The 22,563-nt window shown below is 34.7% G+C and overlaps 1 protein-coding gene across 1 annotated transcript in view; it reads right to left on the reverse strand.

Annotated features, from left to right (window-relative positions):
- Positions 1-22,563, reverse strand: part of FAM227B (family with sequence similarity 227 member B) — a 202,071-nt gene that overhangs the window by 141,712 nt on the left and 37,796 nt on the right. Inside the window, exon 10 of the mRNA XM_058541547.1 lies at positions 20,580-20,585. Within this exon, the coding sequence (XP_058397530.1) occupies positions 20,580-20,585 (6 nt within the window). The remainder of the gene's footprint in view (positions 1-20,579; positions 20,586-22,563) is intronic.

The following is a 22,563-nucleotide window of genomic DNA, read 5'->3' on the forward strand; positions in this document are numbered from 1 at the left end:
CAAGATACAAGCTATGTTAAGACCAAATACACTTTATCTATGGAGTTATAGTTATGATCAAATTACATAGGAATGCTGAATTAAGCAAACCCATATTTAGCAGTAAATCCAATCTGATAGTGTTTCTAGAAACACTTACTTTTAATTCTTTGTTTCCTTCCCCCATTTTTACATTTATTATACAAATTTTAGAAAACAAAATCTGCAGTAGTTACGTATGCTTTGAATTCTAGAATCTTAAAACTCCTATTCATTTGTAGGCCAGGAAATTGAGATTGTGATACATCCAAAGTCTGTAGTTGGTTAGGGATAGAGCCAACACAAGAGTCTAGGTCATTTAGCAGGTGCTTCCTACTCTTAAATTATTAGGATTACTAGCTACTAGTCTCCTTTTTAAAAAATTTCTATTGAGATACGATCTTTACATTTGCATACAAATGTGACTTATGCTTTGGCAATTCACTTCATATACAGTGATTAGTCTATACTGTGATGATTTGACTCAAAAAGAGAAAAGGAATGATGTAATTTCCAATCCTAATTCCTAGTCAACTCTTACATGTACCTCTTTACTTACAAATGGAGAGCACTGCACAAAATATCCATATAAACAAGAGTAACCTTTTCTAAAATGTTCTTTGAAAGAGCAAATTGGTTAAATACATAGGTTGCTAACAATCAGAAGGAAAAAATTAAAGAATATAAAATGTTAATAAAAGAAGTAATAAAAAAGATACTTTCAATGCAATTACTGAACTAAAACATCTTTACATAAAAAAGCCATAATATAAATTCACAATATAAAGTCAGCCTTTGACTTGGCTATAAATTCAACTTAATGACAACAGAGAAAGGATGCTGGAGATAAATTCTTAGTTTCCATCTCTTAGAGTTTGCTCTTCTAGTTCTCTAGAGTGACAAAGAACATAGAGATAGACTATGGGACCAGCTGTCATAAAAGCAATTCTATAACTACAAATACTCTAAATCAGTACCTCTCAAAATTTTCTACTGAGAGACCAATAATAGTAGAGGTAGAGAACAAGAGTCTAAGAAATAATGGAAAGGTGGCCCATCAAAGACAAAATTTCTTGCAAATCTCCTTTCTCTTAGAACTCATGTGATTTTTGCATTTTATTCCATAATACATTTGTGTTTACTTTAATATGAAATTTACACCAGTGAGCAAAAGTGGTGCATCAGAAAGATGCACAAGTTTTATCATGCAGCTTCATTTACACTACTACCCTACTGCCATATACTTGGGCACGAATAAGACACAACAATCCTGTACTTCTCATAGTCCAACTTTACACACAGATGGTACATGGCTAAAGAAAACCAAAACTTTATGTAAAGTTCACTATGAACAGAAGTGATATCAAAAATATTTAATGACCGGTATAAGTGGCTGCTGGTCAGTCAGAATATACCATTGATCTATCAGAATAGATGCACGCCACTGTGACTAACTTGTGGGTACCAGATGATTTTCAGCCCTGACCATTTCTATGATCATCCTAAAACCTAAGAGTTTTTAGAGAATATCTATTAATTGGCATCTCTGGTTTGAGGTCTTAATGGGTATCTTAATATGAAATAGTTCATTAAAACTTCATGTTTAACTGTTACAGTATTATTGTCAGGCTCCTCTTTATTCCACGTCTATATTTATTCAACAAAGATACTGCTTTCAATGAAGGTGATGTTCCTTCAAGCCCACATATGCTCCCACTCATCCTCTAACTTTGAATGATTTGTAAAAGAAATTTACCTTCTCTTGAGTTGAGGAGACTTGACAGGAAGCAAGAAATAATAAAGTCCTAGTCTCTTCCCAACAATCCTGTATTTACTCTCACCTAAGAAGATACCTCTTATATTTTCCTTCTATTTCCTGATTATTATGTGGTTTCAGTTTCCAAATCCTCATCAATGAATTTATGAAAGCCTATACAAATTTGTTTTCTTTCATATCATCAGAACTTTCTCTTGGCCTTTCTCTTGACAAATTCAGCCATGTATTAGTTATCTATTGTTGTGTAACAAATTATCCTAAAACTTAGTGGCTTAAAACAGCAAATATTTATCTCATAGTTTACGTGGTCAGGCATCTCTGCATGGTGTAGTGGGGTGTCTCTAGTTAGAATCTCTCATAAGGCTGCAATCAAGCTGTTGGCCAGGGCTGCAGTCACCTGTTATCTCAATGCTCAACTCAGAGAGGGATCCACCTTAGGTCCTCACCTCCACCTTGTTGGCTTGAAACACCACTTCCTCACCACATGGGCCTCTCCATAGCACTACTTATAACACGGCAGTTTGTTTCCCACAGAGCAAGGAATCAGATAGAGTAAGAGAGAGTGCCCAAAATAGAAGCTGCAGTATTTTTATAACCTAATCTTGAAAGTGATGTCCCATTACTTCTGCTTATACTCAAGGGAAGGGAATTACACAAAAGCATAAATGCCAGAAAGTAGGGATCATTGGGGGCCATCTTAAACACTGCCTAACACAAGTCATAAACCAGATGTTTTCAAGGCCACTGTCACAAGACAGGATTCTTTAGGGCCTAATAAGAGCAATTCATGGGTCTCAGTGGTGAGCCATTCAGCAGAGAAAGATGAAGTAGCTATATTCTCTGTGGCAGCACTCTTGATCCTTCCCTGAGGGATACTCTATGGACCATTCCCACACAGGATAATTGAGAAAAGGTTTGAACCACAGTCTGGATTGCCTATTAGCTTGAGCTGGGCCTCCTTAGAACTCCTAACGTAGCTGGAAAACTAACAATATCACTTTGCCTCCACATGAAGGAAATGACCCTGCCTTCAGATCCAACCTGAAGATAATCCTCCCCTCCACTGTCCTACCTCAAGAGAATAAGATCATAGATGTCCATTGAAATTCTCAAGCCATAGAGTGTTTTGTCCTAGATGGTAGGGGCAATCAGTCACAAGTTGCCCGAGACCATCTGAGGATAAGAAGATATAACAAGATTCAAAACACAATTGATTTTAATGCTAGATGCACATTGGAATCACCTTAGGAATATATATTTTTTTAAATAATGAGGCCTAGGCCCCACCTCAGTTGCATCAGTATATCTGGGATGGGGCCCAGGCAATGGTATTTTTAAATCTCCCAGGAGACTCTAATGTGTCTATGCATTTGAGAACCAATTAGTTAAATGGAGGGGAAAATCTCTTCAGGAACTATACCTGGTTCTTCATCTTTGTTTCTTCCTTAAACACCCTGAAAAGCCTTCTGTTGCTTCCCACCTAATTCCATATTTTCTAATATGATTCTAAAGTCTGCAGTGCTTCTTGGATCCCTGGTTTTCCTAGATGCCTCTATATTTTTGCTATTCACAACCGGGGCTAAAAGGAAAAGCAGACGCTAGAAAGAGAGCTACAATTGTTTTTGCAGGGGGACGATTATGGAGTACCAAGTACACAAAGGGCACTCCCCCAGACACCACAGTCCATTCTCAAATGTAGCAGCCAGAGTGACTCTGTTAAATTATATTTCAGATCATGCAATTCCTCTGTTCAAAACTGCAACTGTTTTCCATATTACTCAGAATAGAAGCCAAAGTTCTTAAGAGTAGCTTATGGAGTGGCAATGGAAAAAGGGGAGTGAATAAAAACTTAGATGTTAAATTAGGTATGGTAAGGCAACAGGAAAAAAGTAATAAAAACTTAGAATTATGCACTCAGATTGCTTGGCAGATATTATTGAATTCTCACTCCATTTTAAAGAAACCCAAATTGGACACTGTAGACACTTTAACTCGCATGATAATTATTAGAATCATACTCAGAGGAAAGGCCATAGCCCCATTTCAAAAATTGACAAATGAATGTACATTGTTATATTTGAAGTAAACAAAATATTTAAGGCATGTATATATCAATTTAATGATTCCTCACTTTAACAAAACTTTTCTATTAATCAACCAATTAGTGGATCTCACTAGGCTAGATGAGAGGGCTTCTACTTTACTCTTCTTTATTTAGCTGATCTCCTATTATTGGTTATTTTGGTTGTTTCAATTTTCCACTAACATAAATATGAAGTTTTTTGTACATTCATTATATTTCTGATTATTTTCTTAATATTATTATAAGAAATAGAATTATTAGACCAAAAATGCAAATTGAAAAGCTGATTTTCAGAAAGCCTTTTCCAAATATATATTCCAACCAACAGTTCATGGGAGCAGATTAACATTCTCTCTAATATTTATGCTCAAAATTTAGTCAACTTTTATTCTTGTCTCTACTTCCCTTAGACTATCTGGTGTCACCAAAACTCAGCTAGCCTCTTCTTAACATCTCAGATGCATCTCTGTCTCGGTCCTTCTACCACCTCATTACCTCATTACTTCACATCTAGAGTTTACCAATGTCTAATCATTTTTCTATCTCAAGTTCCCCCCCCATCTCAGATGCTACCTAATTCCTTAATCCTCCTAAAATACTACTTTGATTAGGTCAGTTGCCAATTGAATAACCCTTGTTAGCTCATTCCTGCCTATTGGGTTTGGTTTAAATTCCTTAAAATAGCATCCAAAGCTGTCAAACAACTGGCTCTATCTTACGTCTCCAATTTTCTCACTGCTCAACATAAACCTTATAATTTCCTTAGTCAATTGTGTTTATCCCATCCTCCGTCTCTCCTCACTAGCTCATAAGTTTTACAAGGAAATGGAACTCATCTACTTGGTCCACTTACGTATCCCAAGCATCTTTAACAGTGTCTGGCACAGGGTAAGCACTCAGTAAATATTCATTGAATGAATGGACAAACCAATTTCAATTCAGTGACAGAATAATGAGCATACCTCAATCACTACAAAGCATTATTTCAATATTCAAGCAAGATACAAATGTAGTTGTTGCAAATGAATAGAAACGTACCACCTTGTTTTGTTCAAACTAGTGACTAAATCTCTCAGAAGTATTTGAATGCTTGTTATTCACTTTTCCTTACCATGATATTTCCATGTCACTCAATAGAGTACATTAATGTATTTCATAATACAATAAAAACCCACTGCTTTTTTATGATATCCAGCAGCTCTGACCACTGCTACCAAGCAACAGACCAACGTATCTAGGGGAGGCATTTGTAGGTCATCTTATGGCAGCCCATGTAAAATTATCTTGGAAGAAATTAGTAATTAGAAAGTTGCTCGGTGAGCATGGCACCAAAGCAAAGGTAGATGAAATGGTTTTGAAAGATATATTGTCCAAATTATTATGAAATCTAATTCACAACAATCAAATCTGGATAGTTCAGTAAAAACACTGCCAGTTTCTGGTTCTCTAGGCTACCTCTATTCTATGCCACATGTTGTTTACCCACTTCTATTCACATAGTCTTTCTCCACATAGTATAAAATACAACCAGTGACAAATTTAAATTACTACCACATTGAGAGTTTATATCTCTGGTCATCTTATTAGAGTTTTAGGGGCTTCCTCACACTTTAGACATGCAAATTTTTTGGTTTTCTTTCAATGATGTATAATGAAAACCATAACGTCGAGATTTTACTGGCTTAAAGAGAGAGACCTACCTTATTTCCAAGTTTTAGGGGTTCTTTTCATATTGTCCCTAAGCACTGCTGACAGCAAAGAGGTAGCAAAATAACAGAGGTGCAAATTAAAGTTCAAATAGCTAATCCATCTGCTATTACTTTAAGTAATTTATGGAACATGTCATTTGCTAAATATCAACTAGTACTTGTGCATGAGTAACTACTATTTTTTTTTTTAATCTCCCCACAGCACTAAGTATAGGAATGCACACATAGGTACTTAAAAGTTACATGTTAACTGAATATAAAGATTTTTTTGCGTGTGGTTTAAACTACAGTTTATAAAAAATCATGAAGTATGTCAATGTTTTAACCTTAAAATCCAGATAAAGAGGAAAAATTGGGTTTATAAATTAGGAGAGAGGTGTAAAAATAGTTTTTTAAAAATGATCTTCATCTGAGTTTAAAAGGTTATATGATGTTGTACTACAACAAAAGAAATGAACATTAAAACCTTAGTCTTGTAAATGATCTAACAATACAATGGTTGAGGGGAGCTGGCTTGTAAATCCTGTCATTCCAGATACTGAAATTCTATAATTGCTTACATTCCAGTCCTAAAAAGGGAAATGTGCCATTTTGTTGGAAGGCAAATTTTAACTATTTGCTGTCTATTTCATTAAAAACAAAATCAGAAAGTTCTTTTAGTTAAAAACTCTGAAGAAAAGTTAAGCCCACATGACAACAAGCATTTTGAATACCAAGAAGAAGAAATTATGTTTTAAATATGTTTTGGAGTAGAAGAAGCAACTCTGAGACAGCAGTGTACATGAAGCACAGATTATTTTATTCTTTGAAAGTTGTATATATAGGCACGCATGTGTATATATACTCATGTTTGACTCCAGTTCTGCTCTTGACCTGCCTCAGCCTTCCTCCAGCACACAAATTAAGGTATTAATACACACACGTATACACACACAGATAGAACTATAGAGGGCAAGAGCTCTAAAACAATAAATCTAAGCCACCAGTCTCTATTGCTAATTCCACCTCAATAGTCAACAACCACTTTGGAAGGTTATTCAGCACCAATGGATAGAAATCAAAGAGTAACAAAATGCCAGAAAAGGGGAATGTAGAAATAATCTATTCTAATCACTTCATTTTTTCAGGTGGAAAAATAAGGCTCAGAGGGGTTATATGACACGCTCAAGGACATTCAAGTCTTTTATGTGCAAGTTCAACATATCAGAGCCAAGGAAACTAAAAACTGCAGAAAAGACTCTATATCAAAACATACTTATGGCCCCAGTAAATAAATTATCTTAGTCTTATGTTTAGTGGATTCTCCATAGTGATGACCAAGTCTAGCTTGGGGACAAGCAACACAGAAACTGTAAAACTACAAGAAGGATATGATAGCACTCAGATGCCATGGACCAAGCCCCTTCACAGCGATTTCCTGTAGGGCAGTGGTCCTCAGACTCTTTGGTCTCAGGGCTTCTTTATACTCTTAAGAATAGTTGAAGACACCAAAGAACTTTTGGTTATATGGGTTTTTGTATTTATTAGTATTTCCTATATTAGAAATTAAAACTGAGAAATCTTAAACATTTATTTAATTCGTTCAAAATAACAGTAATATACCCATTTCATGTTAACATAAACAGCATTTTTTTGAAAAAGATAACTATTTTCAAGAAAAAATTTTGAGAAGAGTAACATTGTTTCATGTTTTAAAAAGTCTCTTTAACATCTGGCTTAGTAGAAGACAGCAGGATTCCAATATTTACTTCTGCATATATTCCATTATGATATATTTTTTGAAGGATATATTTATATATTGAAGTATATTAAGAAAATACAGTATCACACAGATAAATAGTTGGAAAAAGGAGGAGTATTTTAATAGCCTTTTCATATAATTGTGAATATTCTTTAATGCTACACTAAAACTTGACAAGTTGTAGTTTCTTAATGGTGGGTTGCAATGTGGAATCTGAAACCACATCACTGTGCTCTGTGTACTCTGTTATATTAAAATCCATTGGTCTGTCACATTTTTTTTAAAATTCATGTATAATTTTTTTAATGTAATGCATTGGTCACTAGAAAAATATTAGTTCAGGGGCCGGCCTGGGTGGCGTAGCGGTTAAGTCTGCGTGCTCCACTTCGGCGGCCTGGGGTTCACAGGTTCAGATCCCAGGCGTGTACCTACGCACTGCTTATCAAGCCATACTGTGGTAGGCATCCTACATAAAATAGAGAAAGATGGACACAGATGTTAGCTCATGGGCAATGTTCCTCAGCAAAAGGAGGAGAATTGGCAACAGATGTTAGCTCAGGGCTAATCTTCCTCACCAAAAAAAAAAAAAAATTAGTTGAGTGAGTTATGCCGATCTTCTAAATGTTGACACATTTTTTTATACAATATCAAAAAATCACATTCGTTAACTTATCAGGGAAGTCTTTAAGTATTGGAAACTGTCAAGATCATGGTAGTGGATGCAAGTTCTCCAAAATTTCTGTTTGAGAGCCCAAGTTTTATTAGTGGCAATAGCAATAGCACTCCATACATAAGGATTACTGCACTATTCTTTAAATGCCTGTGGCAGAGATACTTAGCTGTCCTCCAAAATGTATGCTCCCTTTTTCATAGCATAGAGTTGTCACTGCATAGCAACTTCCCAGCCAGAGCTTTCACTTGCCAGCCCTCCTTACACCTAGGTATAGCTGTGGCTTGTTCTCACTAATGGTATGTGATTGGCAGTGATGTGGGTAACTTCTGAGCCAAGAGTTTTACGAGTGTATGCCTACTCCTCTTTTATTCCCCTGATGCAGATGAATTCTAATGACTATGGGGTTCTATAGGAGGGTGACCCCAGAAGATGGAAATAGCCTGGATTCTGAATCGCTATGTGGGGGAGAGGCGCTCACTGACCACTAACTAATATAAAAGCTCAGAAGATAGCTTTAAAAGCTATCTAAACTTAGGGCTCTAGACAAATACAAGAGGCTCAAAGTTCAAATAAACACACAGATTTGAACAAGCATCTACCTTAAACGGATTTCCTAATAGTCACAATCTAAGCAGAAATTTACAGAAAAAAATTACTTTACAGGAAAAAAACCCCAAAAACCAAAAAAACCTTTTGAAACAATCTTTGCCTTTTTGAAATGGTACAACTGCCCTTTTAGTTCCTCTACCCAAACCAATAGTGTGTGGCAGGCCTGTGCTTCCCCAATGGAGGCTCGGTTTCTGTCAGAGAATTACAAATTCCAACCCTTTGCTGTCATTGTGTACCTCTGGACCACTCTGGCCCCAGAGTATGGATTTTTCAATTCTCCAAACCACTGCTTGCTATTTCTAGAAGAGTTCATATACAAAATTGGGAAACAAGTGAGTTTTTTCCCCCAGTCTTCTGCTCCCTTTCTGGCCCTTCTCCTAACATCTTTCCTCCTTCCTTCTCACCTATTAAAATTTGATCCCAGGAAAGGATCTAAAAACTTATTCACATTAGTCATGAACGAAGGATTAAGGCTATGGTAATTCTCATAAATTACAACCTTTATCCTATGATGACAATTTTAAGCCTTAATATACTTACAAGCCTGTAAAATTAAATGACTGAGAGGCAGTATGTGAAGTGGTTAAAAGCTCAGACTCTAAGGCCAGAATTTCCTGGACTTGAATTCATCTTCCTCCACTTATCAGTTATGTGACCTTGGGCAAATTATTTAATCTCCTTATGCTTAAGTTTCCTCATTTTATAAGTGATAATAAAAGCAACCTGCCACATAAGAATATTACTAATAAGGCTCTAATAAGTTGACACACTTTATCAAGTACATACTTCAAACTGCAAATTTCCCCAAGTTGAACATAAATTATTAAAATTTAATTTTGAGCAGTTTGCGAAAAGAAACATTCATTAAACCTGCCCCCCAGGCTTAGATGATCTCATCCAGAAAAACAAAAATCTAGTCACATTTTAGAATCAAATATAAAAAGTATGTTTCAAGTATTTATGGGTAAATGAAATATGTGATACAATTTTTCCATTAATATAAAAATCAAGTTGTTTGAAGCAAACACAATTTTTATGTTTTTTTAAATGAAAATGATCATTTCATTAGAAATACAGTATAGAACTTCTTTCAAGCATGGAAGTTCACCACCTAGAGCAATTCTTCGTTTTAGATAGCAAAAAATAGATACTGAAATAATAATAAATTCTGAAAAAACCAGGACTTTTATGAAACAACATATAAATAAGGAATATTTGGAACAAATGTAATTAAGATAAAAGCTCATAAGTAGTATTTCCTAGAAGAACAGAAAAACTTTCTCGACTGCCTCCACAAACTACGGAGTAATTTGATTATGTTCTCTTGGTAGTCAAAAATAATGGCCAATATCTGTTGATTATTTTAAATTATTGAATGTTGGTTATTGTTAAATATTGAAATGCAAAACAATTGCATATATATTATTTATGTAAAATACATAAAAAACAATATTACATATTACAGAAAGAAAGGATGCCCACAAATTTCAGTATCATCATTACCTCTGGGGAGGGAGAGACAGATTTAGGAATGGTACAAAAGATCTGTAAATAAAAGGCTTGAAAAGCAAGTATGACAAAATGCAAATATTTGTTATGTGTGGCAAATATTCTCTATCTTCTCCTGAATGTTTGAATAAAATATAATAATAAAAACAAATCTAGAAGGAAACCCCTGTATAAGGTAGTGGGATAAATGCAGCTCCTTTAATCTATCTCCCAACTCTCCTATAGTTAAATAACTATGAAACATACAAATAGGAAAATCTGTATCAGCACCAGAAATAAATATAAAAATTGATATTATATCTGAAACCTATGAAATGGGACCAAAGTTTTTAAAGTTTTTGATAATATACTTTACCACATGATAGAAAAGCACACAGGAGGAAATCTTGACAGATCCACATCATCACTGACAGAAACTTAGTAAATCAAAAGCTGCATTGAAATGAGATACTGAATTGGGAATCCAATGAGAAGCTTCTCACTCAAGGTCACTTTTGCCTCTACAGTCCAGGGGCATCTGGTATAATGGTAGCCCCCTGAAGGGCTAAAACATGATGTAGAAAACTGTGGTCTTTCCCAGGGACTTGAGTTTTTGCTTTCAGCCTAACTTCCAGGGCCTTCTCAGTTTTTACTTCATAATAGAAAACTGTTCTTAGTTTTACATGACATTTACCAAATGAGTATCTTGCAGTGGCATTTTTCTTATTTCTTTCATTGATCTCTCTCTATATATGTTCAGTTTTTATGCTGCAACAGAAGACAACATTTACTGTCATATCATGTGAAAACAGGATAAGAGGCTTTTCTCTAGAGATTTTATTTCTTCAATGTCAGGGGATACCCTCCAATGGTGGAATGAAACGTTTTGCTTAATTATCTGAAGCACTGGAACTTCCCCTTTCTCTTCAGTCCAGCCGTGTAAGTTTCTGTCTTACTTGAAATATTTGGCTAAGATCTTTACTAGGTTTGTGACGGAGCTTAGAGAAATCCAAGAATTCTAATTAAGTGTCAGCCTTGGGAAAAACTTATGAAAATTGTCATTAAATATCAAGACACATTCTTGTGACATTTTAGAATTTTAAAGACAAATTAAAAAATCTTGGAAACATCTAAACAAAAAAGTGAAAGCAAAAACAAAATTCCATAAGTTAACCATAAAGGAAGAAAAAAATAGGTTGGCTTTAGACTTCTCTACTAGACTAAATAATAGAAGATAATGAAGCAACATCTATAGTTTTATGGGAAAATGTGATTTGAGAAATCAACATTTAAATTGGAAAATAAACTCAATATTTAAATAAAATATTTAATTTACATCAGTCTGACTTTCCCACAGATAAAGGTTATAAATTTTTGAAAATATTTTTTAAAAACACAACCATTTGAAGGCCCAGGGAATGACCAAAAGCAGGCAGAATAAAAGGGGAGTTGAACCTTGTAAGAAGGAATCTGCAGTAGACGCAATTTGTGTTTATGTAGCTGCAGCTTTTTGGCTGATGGTACTCCTTAGTCTATATGGCACATGGGATTTCTATTGAATAATTCCATTCACAAGAATTCCAAACACAAAGTGAAAACATTATTGGTTTGAGGAATCAGAGGATGGAATTTGGGACTGCCAGAGGGTTGAAAAATGAGAGAGTGGTAGAAATCCTGGAAAGGAAAGGGCTGCAGAGGGGCAAGCCCCAAATCTGCATATTATAAGTGCCATCCAAACCTTTGCCTGGTGTCTGAATTGCTCATGGATGGGGTAGAAGGGGGAGCTCTAGGGGCGTACCTGGAAATGAATAGCTCGATGGTTAAAAGTATTGATTGGAGATTTCAGTGGCTGACCACCACAGAGGATATAATATTTAGACTTTTTATCTGGCCAAAGTAACTGCCTGCTTGAAGAAAAATTAATACTGTTCAGTGGAAGGTAACTGAATCCAGAGTCTCCTCAAAGTATTATTCAAAATTCCCAGAATACATAAAAAATTACTAGACATGAAAAAAAAAAAAACCCAAGAAATTGTGACTCATAGTCAAGAAAAAGAAAGCCAATAGGAATCAATATCAAAGTTATCCACATGTTGGAATTACCAGACAAGGACTTAAAAGTAGCTATTTTAAATATGTTTGAGAACTTAAAGGAAAACATGGTCATAATGGAGGAAGAGAACCTCAGAATAAATGGAAACTATAAAAAAGTACCAAATGGAAATTCTTAACTGAAAAGTACAATGTATGAAATAAAATATTCATTTATTGGGCTTAAGAGTAGATTGTAGACCACAGAAGAAAGAGTCAGTGAATTTAAAATGAAATAAATAGAAATTACACAATCTATGGAACATGGAGAGAAAAGATTGAAAAAAATAACAAAGTCCCAGTGAGAGCTGTGGACAATATTAAGAAATATAATACATGTCAAATTGGAGTCCCAGAGGAGAAGAGAGAAATAGAACAGAATGTATTTGAAGAAATAATGACGAAAAATTTCCCGAATTTGGAGAAAAACATCAAACCACAAGTTTAAGAAACTTAACAAGCCCCAAGTAGGATAAACGCAAAGAAAAGTACATCATGGACAAACTGTTGAACACCAGGGATAAAGAGAAAAATCTTAACAGTAGTTAGAGGAAAAAAAGGCACGTTACACAGAGTAGGGATCAGCAAACTACAGTGTGCAGATCCAGCCCAGCACAGGGCCTCTTTTCCACGTAGCTTGCAAGCTAAGAATGTTTTTCATAGTTTGTAAAAATTGTTGTAAAAAAATATTATGTGACAGAGACCACATGTATCCAACAAAGCCTAAAATATTTACTATTTGGCCTTTTACAGGAAAAGTTTCTGACCCTAGACATAGTGGAACAATGATAAGAATAGTGTCTGATTTCTCATTAGAAATAATACAAGCCAGAACACAGTGGAACAATATCTTTCTGAAAGCAAGAGAAAAGTGAACCCAGAATTCCATATCCAGAAAAAATATCCTTCAAAAATAATGGCAAAATGAACATTATTTTTTGATAAATAAACTTGAGAAAATTCACTGCTAGCTTAACCGAACTATAAGAACTACCAAAAGACAGTTTTTTAGGCTGCAGGGAAATTACGCCAGATGGAAACCAAATTTATAGCAAGAAATGAAGAGTCAGGAATTGTAAATATGTGAATAAATATAGAAGTCTATTTTTAATCTTCTCTTAATCTTTTAAAAATATATATAATTACTTCCACTTCTAGCTATGATGGAGTAACAGGGACTGGATTTACTCTTCTTTCCTAAACAACTAAAAACTTGGACAAAGTATATGAAACAGTGGTTTTCATGTGTTGGACAACAGGCAGCACAGGACAGTAATCCCCAAGAGAAGAGAAACAAATGAGGGAGCCCATCAATTGTCTCTTCTTTTTGTCTCTAAAAAGAATTTTCAGGCCACAGTGCAGGGAATAGGAACCCAAACAGAACCCAGTAGTCTCGCTAAGTTGAGAAAATAAAATATAGCACTCAGGAAGGTCAAGGCAAGCCAAAATTCCCAGGTCAGCATAATGTAGAGAAGACAATGTACACAGAGAGACTTCTGGAGATCTTCAGAGGGTTACCCTTGAATCTTTGCCTGAGGCTGGTAAAGAACCCCAGCAAGAAGCAGGCAGCACACTGCCTGGGGCTCACACAAAGCTCATGTTCCAGAAGCTAGATGGAAACCTCCTATGTACAGAGCATGGGATAGATTACTAAGAAGGGGATTGCCTCAGTAAGGAAGCACGTTAGGCCTAGACAAAAGACTTCTCTGGTTCACCTAATGAAGCTTGAAAGCAAGCCTCAAACAGATTAAAATATTTCTAAGTAATTGGATTGCATCCCAGAAAAAAAAATTTAAAATAATAAAATAAAAATTCACACAAAACTACAAAGTTCACTCAAGATGGATTTGATAATTGGAATAGCACTATATCTATTAGAGAAATTGAATTTTTAGTCAAAAACCTTCCCACAGAGAAATATATAGGCCCAGATGGCTTCATTGGTGAATTCTACCAAACACGTAAGGAAGAATAAATACCAATTTTACACTAACTCTTTTAGAAAAGAGAAGCGGAGGGAATGTTACACTTATTACTAAAATGAGACAAGATAGTATAGGAAAAGAAAACAAAATTTTAGCAAGCTGCATCCAGTAGTACACGAAAGGGTAATACATGATGGCCAAATGGGATTTAACCCAGGAATATAAGGTTGGGTTAACATTTGAAAATCAATGTAATTCACTATATTAAAAGACTAAACAAGAAAAACAACATGTTCATTTCAATAGATGCTAAAAAGCATTTGTCAAAATCCTACATCTATTCATGTTAAAAAAAAAAAAAAAAAAACCCCAACCCTCTCAGAAAGCTAGGAAGAGAATGAAACTACCTCAACCTGATAAAAGGCATCTATAAAAACCTGCATCCAAAATCTACTTAAAGGTAAGTAACCTAACATTTTCCCTCTAAGATCAGGAATGAGGCAATGATGTCCACTCTCACTACTTTTTTTTTTTTTTTTTTTTTTTTTTGTGAGGAGATCAGCCCTGAGCTAACATCCGCCAATCCTCCTCTTTTTTTTTTTTTTTTGCTGAGGAAGACAGCCCTGGGCTAACATTGGTGCCCATCTTCCTCCACTTTATATGGGACGCCGCCACAGCATGGCTTACCAAGCAGTGCGTCGGTGCGCGCCCGGGATCCGAACCAGCGAACCCCGGGCCGCCGCAGCGGAGCGCGCGCACCCAACCGCTTGCGCCACCGGGCCGGCCCCCACTCTCACTACTTTTAGTCAACGTTTTCTTGGAGGTCCTAGCTATAGGCAAGTAAAATAAATAAAAGGCATATAGATTGGAAATGAAGGAGTAAAATGCTCTTTCTTCTCAGATGACATAACTGTCCATGCAGAAAACCCTAAGAAATCTAAAAAGGCTACTAGAACTAGTAAGCAAGTCTAGTGAGATTGCAGAACATAAGATCATTATAAAAACATTTTTCTATAGTTTTTTCTATATATTAGCAGTGAAAAATCAGAGATTGAAATAAAAAATATCATATACAATATCACTTGAGAAATATGTGCAAGATCTGTACAGTAAAAATTAGAAAATATTGCTGAGATAAATGAAAGAAGTCCTAAATAAATGTGGAGGTATTCTATTTTTATGGATTGGAAAACCCAATATTGTTAAGATGTCAGTGCTCCCTGAATTGATCTATAGATTCAACATAATTCCAATCAAAATTTTTGATATTTTAAAAACTGACAAGATTTTAAAATTTATATGGAAATGAAAAGAATCTAGAATAGCCAAAATAGCATTTTAAAAGAAGAGCAAAGTCGGAGGACTTATAGTACTTAATTTCAAGATATATTTTAAAATCACAGTTATCAAGGTAGTTTGGTATTGGTATCAGTGGATTAGAATACCGAGTATTGACATATGACCAACTGATTTTTTGACAAAGGTTCTAGGACAATTCAATGGGCAAAGAATAATCTTTTCAACAAATGGTGCTGGACCAATATGCAAAGAAATGGTCTTCAATGCTAACTTCACACAATTTGCAAAAATTACTCAAAATAAATTAGAGACTCATATGTAAGAGCTACAACTATAAACTATAAAATTATACTATACAATTTCTAAAAGAAAATATAGGAGATAATCTTGGTGAAATTAGATTCACAAAAAAATTCTTAACTATGACATAAAAAAGCACAGAGTATATTGGGAAAAAAAGATAAATTGGATTTTGCCAAATTATAAACTTTTGCTCTTCAAAAGACGCTATCATAAAATAAAAAGGCAAGCCACAGATTGGAAGAGAATATTTGTAAAATACGTGTCTGTTAAAGGATTTGTGCCTACAATATACAAAGAACACTTATAACAGAATAACAATAAGACAACCCGAATAAAAATAGCCAAAAGATTTAAACAGACACTTTAGCAAAGAAGATATACAGATGGCAAATAAGCACATGAAAAGAAGCTCATCATGATTAGCTGTTAGAGAAATTAAAATAATACCTAACTAAATACCAGTACATAACCCACAGGAACGGCTAACATCAAAAAGACCATATCAAGTGTTAGTGAGAAAGCGGAATAGCTATAACTTACATACTGGTAGGAACGTAAAATTTCAGATAGGAGTTTGGCAATTTCTTCAAATGTTATACATACACATACCATACTACCCAGCCATTCCATTACTAGATATTTACCAAAGAGAAATGAAATCCATTGTCCATACAAAGACTCGTACATGAACATTCACAGCAGCTTTATTTGTAATAGCTAAATACTGGAAATAATGCAAATGTTCACCAACAGGTGTGTGGATAAACAAATTGTGATATGATCTGTGGTTGGTTGAATCCATGGATGCGGAACTGGTGAATATGTGGGCTGACTAAGGGACTTGAGCATCCAGGGATTTTGGTATCCTTGGGTGTCCTGGAACTAATCCCCCACGGGTACTGAGGGATGATTGTATATCTTCACTATGGACTACTACTCAGCAATACAAGGGAACAAACTATTAATACATGCAACAATATGAATTATTCTCAAAATAATTATGTGGAGTGAAAAATATCAGACAAAAAATATCACATACTCTACGATTCCATTTATATATAATTATAGAAAATGCAAACTACCCTGTAGTGACAAAAATCACATGAGTGATTGCCCGGGGATTGAGTGGGCGGGAGGAATTACAAAGAAGCATGAGGAACTTTGGGGAATGATGGATACGTTTCCTATCTTGAAAGTTGTGATGGTTTTACAGGTTTGTACATATGTCAACTCATCAAATTTTACATTTTAAATATATGTGGTTTATTGTACATCAATTAGAAATAAACTGAAATAAACCATGTAGTTATTTGAAGCAAAAATCATAATACTTTGTTATGAGAGGCTATTATTCATATAGATCTTCTAATATATATGACAACAACAGCACAAAGGACAAAGGGGGAGTACATGTAACTATACTGCTCCAAGTTCCTACATTTTTAGTGAAGTAAGATGCTATTAGCTTTAAGTAGTATTTTGATAATTTAAGGATGCATTTCATAATCATTAAAGCAAATTAAAGAAATAGAGGCAATAGAGGAATTAAAATGGAATACTGAAAATATTTGATTAACCCAAAGAAGACAGGAAAGGGGGACTGAAGAACAAAAAACAGGTGAGATAAAACTGAAAACAAATAGGAACATGGTAGAAATAAAACCAACCAAATCAATACTTACACTGAATGTAATCGAAATAAGCACTCCAATTAAAAGGAAGAAATTGTCAGACTAAATAAAAAAACAAGACAACTTGTTTACAAGAAGTATATTTTAAACATAAAAACACAAAGAGGTTGTAAGTAAAACGATGGGAAAAGATTCACCATGCAAACCACAAGCATAAGAAAGCTGAAGTGGCTATATTAATATCAGACAAAATAGAATTCAAGAGAAGGAGAATTATCATAGATATTAAGGAACATTTCATAATGAGTAAAGAGAAAACATGATAATAATAAACGTTTTTGTGCTCCAAAACTTAAAAATACATAAAGCAAAAATCAACAGAATTAAGGGAAGAAATAGATAAATCTACAATTATAGTTAGAAATTTTAACATCCCCTCTCAGTAATTAGTAGAACAACTAAATAAAATATCAGTAAAGATATAGAACCAGAGTTAGCAGACTTTTTCTACTAAGAGCGAGATAGTCAATATTTTAGGCTTTTGGGCCACATGTGGTCTCTGTGGTATATTTTTTATTTTGTTTTCTTTTGTTTTTTTACAACACTTAAAAAACGTAAAAATCATTCTTAGCTCACAGGACATATACAAACAGGCTACAGGCCAGATTTGGTCCACAGGCTATACTTTGCTGACCCCTGATAAAGATCTGAGTAACATTATCAACCACCTTGATCTGAGATTTACAAAACAACAGTGGAATATACATTCTTCTCAAGTGCACATGGAATGTTCACAAAGATAGACCATATACTGGATCGTAAAACAAAGCCCAATACATTGCAAAAGATTGTACAGAGTATATTCTCAGACCACAATATTTTTAAAATTAGAAATCAGTAACTATAAGATATCTAGAAAAGCCCAAATATTTGGAAATTAAACAATACATCTCTAAATCATCCATGGGTTAGAATAGAAATTATACTAGAATTAGAAAATATTTTGAATTAAATGATAATAAAAATACAGCATATCTAAATTTGTAGAAGGTAGCTAAAGCAGTACTTAGGGAAATTTATAGCTTTAAATGCCTATGTGAAAAAAGAACACAGAATGATAAAACAAATCGGGTAAAATTTAAACAGTTGGTGTTTGAAGGATATATGAGAGTTCCTTATACCATTCTAATAACTTTTATGTAAGTTAAAATTTTAACGAAATAAAAAGCTCCCCCAAAACCCTTAATTTTATATTCAGCCAATTTGTTATTCACACATGAGAGTGAGAAGCAAGATTGGGTCAAGATAGTGGATTACCTCTCTTTCCATTCAAAATAACAAATGCATTTGAAGTTCTGGAAAAACTAAGGGTGACATTAGAAAATAAGAAATTTCATGTAAGTACTAAAAGATAGAAATCAGGTAGGATGATATTTATGGGTGTGAGAGTAGAGAAAATCACAGCACAAATCTGAAGAGCAGTAATTAACTAATTAAATCATTTTAGAATTAGAATTAAGTGAAGAACAGCTTTCAGAAGAGTAGGTTGAGTGGGTTAGTCTCTCTTCCTCCTGGCCTGTATATCAAGGAGCAGGTACTGGAAAAGTATTTCTGTCTACACTAGTGGTTCTTAATTTTGCCTGCATATTGAAGTCATCTGGGCAGCTTTAAAAAACACTGAGCCACAGATTCTGATTTAATTGGTCAGAAATGAGAACTGAGCACTAGACCTATGTTTAGTATTGGAAATATAGTGTAACCAAGCAAGCAAGAAACCTGCTTTATAGTGCTTAGTAATGTAGAGTAACTGACAAATTTGGTCCTGGTGCAGGAATTTGGCATATAGCTCAAGGAACAGAAGAGAATACAAAAATATAGCCAAGTGAATCGATATTTCAAGCAGTCTGCAAGTGTACTATTTAATAAATGAACATTTGGAAAAAACATAATACTGCAATACAACTACCTTCCTTATAACAAAATAAATTCCAAATGGATTAAAGTCTTAAATAAAACATGGAAATAAGAAAGTACTAGAAAAAAACAGGTAGGTATTTTCATAATATTAGATAAGCAAGTCCTGACAAACATGCCACAAAACAGAAACTCTCAAGAAAACATTATTTAAATTTACTGAATAAAAATTTTAAACTTATCTATCTGCAAAACACATTAGTAACCAGTCAGCAATACCACTAAAAAGTAAGAATATTTGTAGTGTACCTGAAAAGTTCCTAAAAATCAATATAAAAATATAATAACAGGCAAATGGGAAAAGGACTTAAGCACGTACTACTTTTACAATGAAAATCTAAAATGTAAAGCAATATTCAAACTACTATAACACTAATCAGAGCAGAAATAAATGATATTGAGACCAAAAAAACAGTAGAAAGGATTAATGAAACAAAGAGTTGGTTCTTCGAGAAGATAAACAAAATAGACAAACCCTTAGCCAGGCTAACTAAGAAAAAAAGAGAAAAGGCTCAAGTAAATAAAATTAGAAATGAAAGAGGAGAAATTACAACGGATACCATGGAAATACAGAGGATTATAAGAGAATACTATGAGAAATTATATGCCAACAAATTGGACAATCTAGAAGAAATGGATAAATTCTTAGACTTATACAAACTCCCAAAATTGAACCAAGAAGAAATGGAGAATCTGAATAGACCAATCACAAGTAAAGAGATTGAAATAGTAATCAAAAACCTCCCAAAAAATAAAAGTCCAGGACCAGATGGCTTCTCCAGTGAATTTTACCAAACATTCAAAGAAGATTTAATACCCATCCTCCTCAAACTATTCCAAAAAATAGAGGAAGATGGAACACTTCCTGAATCATTCTATGAGGCCAACATCACCCTGATACCAAAACCAGACAAAGACAATACAAAGAAAGAAAATAACAGGCCAATATCGCTGATGAACATTGATGCAAAAATCCTCAACAAAATATTGGCAAACGGAATACAACAATATATTAAAAAGATCATACACCATGATCAAGTGGGATTTATACCAGAGACGCAGGGATGGTTCAACATCCGCAAATCAATCAACGTGATACATCACATCAACAAAACAAAGAATAAAAACCACATGATCGTCTCAATAGACGCAGAGAAGGCATTTGACAAGATACAACATCCATTTATGATAAAAACTCTCAATAAAATGGGAATAGAAGGAAAGTACCTCAACATAATAAAGGCCATATATGACAAACCCACAGCTAACATCATACTCAACGGGGAAAGACTGAAAGCCATTCCTCTGAGAACAGGAACGAGGCAGGGCTGCCCACTCTCACCACTCCTGTTCAACATAGTACTGGAGGTTTTGGCCAGAGCAATTAGGCAAGAAAAAGGAATAAAAGGAATCCAAATAGGTAACGAAGAAGTGAAACTCTCACTATTTGCAGATGACATGATTGTATATATAGAAAACCCTAAAGAATCTGTTGGAAAACTGTTAGAAACAATCAACAACTACAGCAAAGTTGCAGGGTACAAAATCAATCTACAAAAATCAGTTGCATTTCTATATGCTAATAATGAACTAACAGAAAGAGAGCTCAAAAAGATAATACCATTTACAATTGCATCAAAAAGAATAAAATACCTAGGAATAAATCTTACCAAGGAGGTGAAGGACCTATACAATGAGAACTACAAGACATTATTGAGGGAAATCTACGATGACATAAAGAAATGGAAAGATATCCCATGCACGTGGATTGGAAGAATAAACATAGTTAAAATGTCTATATTACCTAAAGCAATCTACAGATTCAATGCAATCCCAATCAGAATCCCAATGACATTCTTCACAGAAATAGAAAAAAGAATACTAAAATTTATATGGGGCAACAAAAGACCCCGAATAGCTAAAGAAATCCTAAAGAACAAGAACAAAGCAGGAGGCATCACAATTCCTGACTTCAAAACATACTACAAAGCAATAGTAATCAAAACAGCATGGTACTGGTACAAAAACAGACACACAGATCAATGGAACAGAATTGAAAGCCCAGAAATAAAACCACATATATACGGACAGCTAATTTTCGACAAAGGTGCTAAGGACATGCAATGGAGAAAGGAAAGTCTCTTCAATAAATGGTGTTGGGAAAACTGGACAGCTACATGCAAAAGAATGAAAGTGGACCATGTGCTATCGCCATTCACAAAAATTAACTCAAAATGGATCAAAGACCTGAAGGTGAGACCTGAAACTATAAAACTCATAGAAGAAAATATAGGCAACACACTATTTGACATTGGGTTTAAAGGAATCTTTTCGGATGACATGCCTACCCAGACTAGGGAAACTAAAGAAAAAATAAACAAGTGGGACTTTATCAGACTAAAGAGCTTTTATAAGACAAATGAAACCAGAATCAAGATGAACAAACAACCAACCAGCTGGGAGAGAATATTTGCAAAACATACATCTGACAAGGGGTTGATCTCCATAATATATAAAGAACTCACACAATTGAACAACAAAAAAACAAACAACCCGATCAAAAAATGGGCAGAGGAAATGAACAGACACTTCTCCAAGGAAGATATACAGATGGCCAATAGGCACATGAAAAGATGCTCAACATCACTAATCATCAGGGAAATGCAAATCAAAACAACACTAAGATACCACCTCACGCCCGTTAGAATGGCTATAATCACCAAGACAAAAAACAACAAATGTTGGAGAGGATGTGGAGAAACAGGAACCCTCATACACAGCTGGTGGGAATGCAAACTGGTGCAGCCTCTATGGAAAACGGTATGGAGATTCCTCAAAGAATTAAAAATAGAGATGCCCTATGATCCAGCCATCCCACTACTGGGAATCTATCCAACGCACCTGAAATCAACAATCCAAAGAGGCTTATGCACCCCTATGTTCATTGCAGCATTATTCACCATAGCCAAGAAGTGGAAGCAACCTAAGTGTCCCTCGACTGACGATTGGATTAAGAAAATGTGGTATATATATACAATGGAATACTACTCAGCCATAAAAAAAGACAAAATCGTCCCATTTGCAACAACATGGATGGGCCTGGAGCGTATTATGTTAAGTGAAATAAGCCAGAAAGAGAAAGACAAACACTGTATGATCTCACTCATATGTGGAATATAAACCAACACATGGACAGAGAAAACTGGACTGTGGTTACCCGGGCAGTGGGGGTGGGGGGTGGG

This window comes from Diceros bicornis, chromosome 5 (genome assembly GCF_020826845.1).
Source record: "Diceros bicornis minor isolate mBicDic1 chromosome 5, mDicBic1.mat.cur, whole genome shotgun sequence".
Lineage (NCBI taxonomy): Eukaryota > Metazoa > Chordata > Mammalia > Perissodactyla > Rhinocerotidae > Diceros > Diceros bicornis.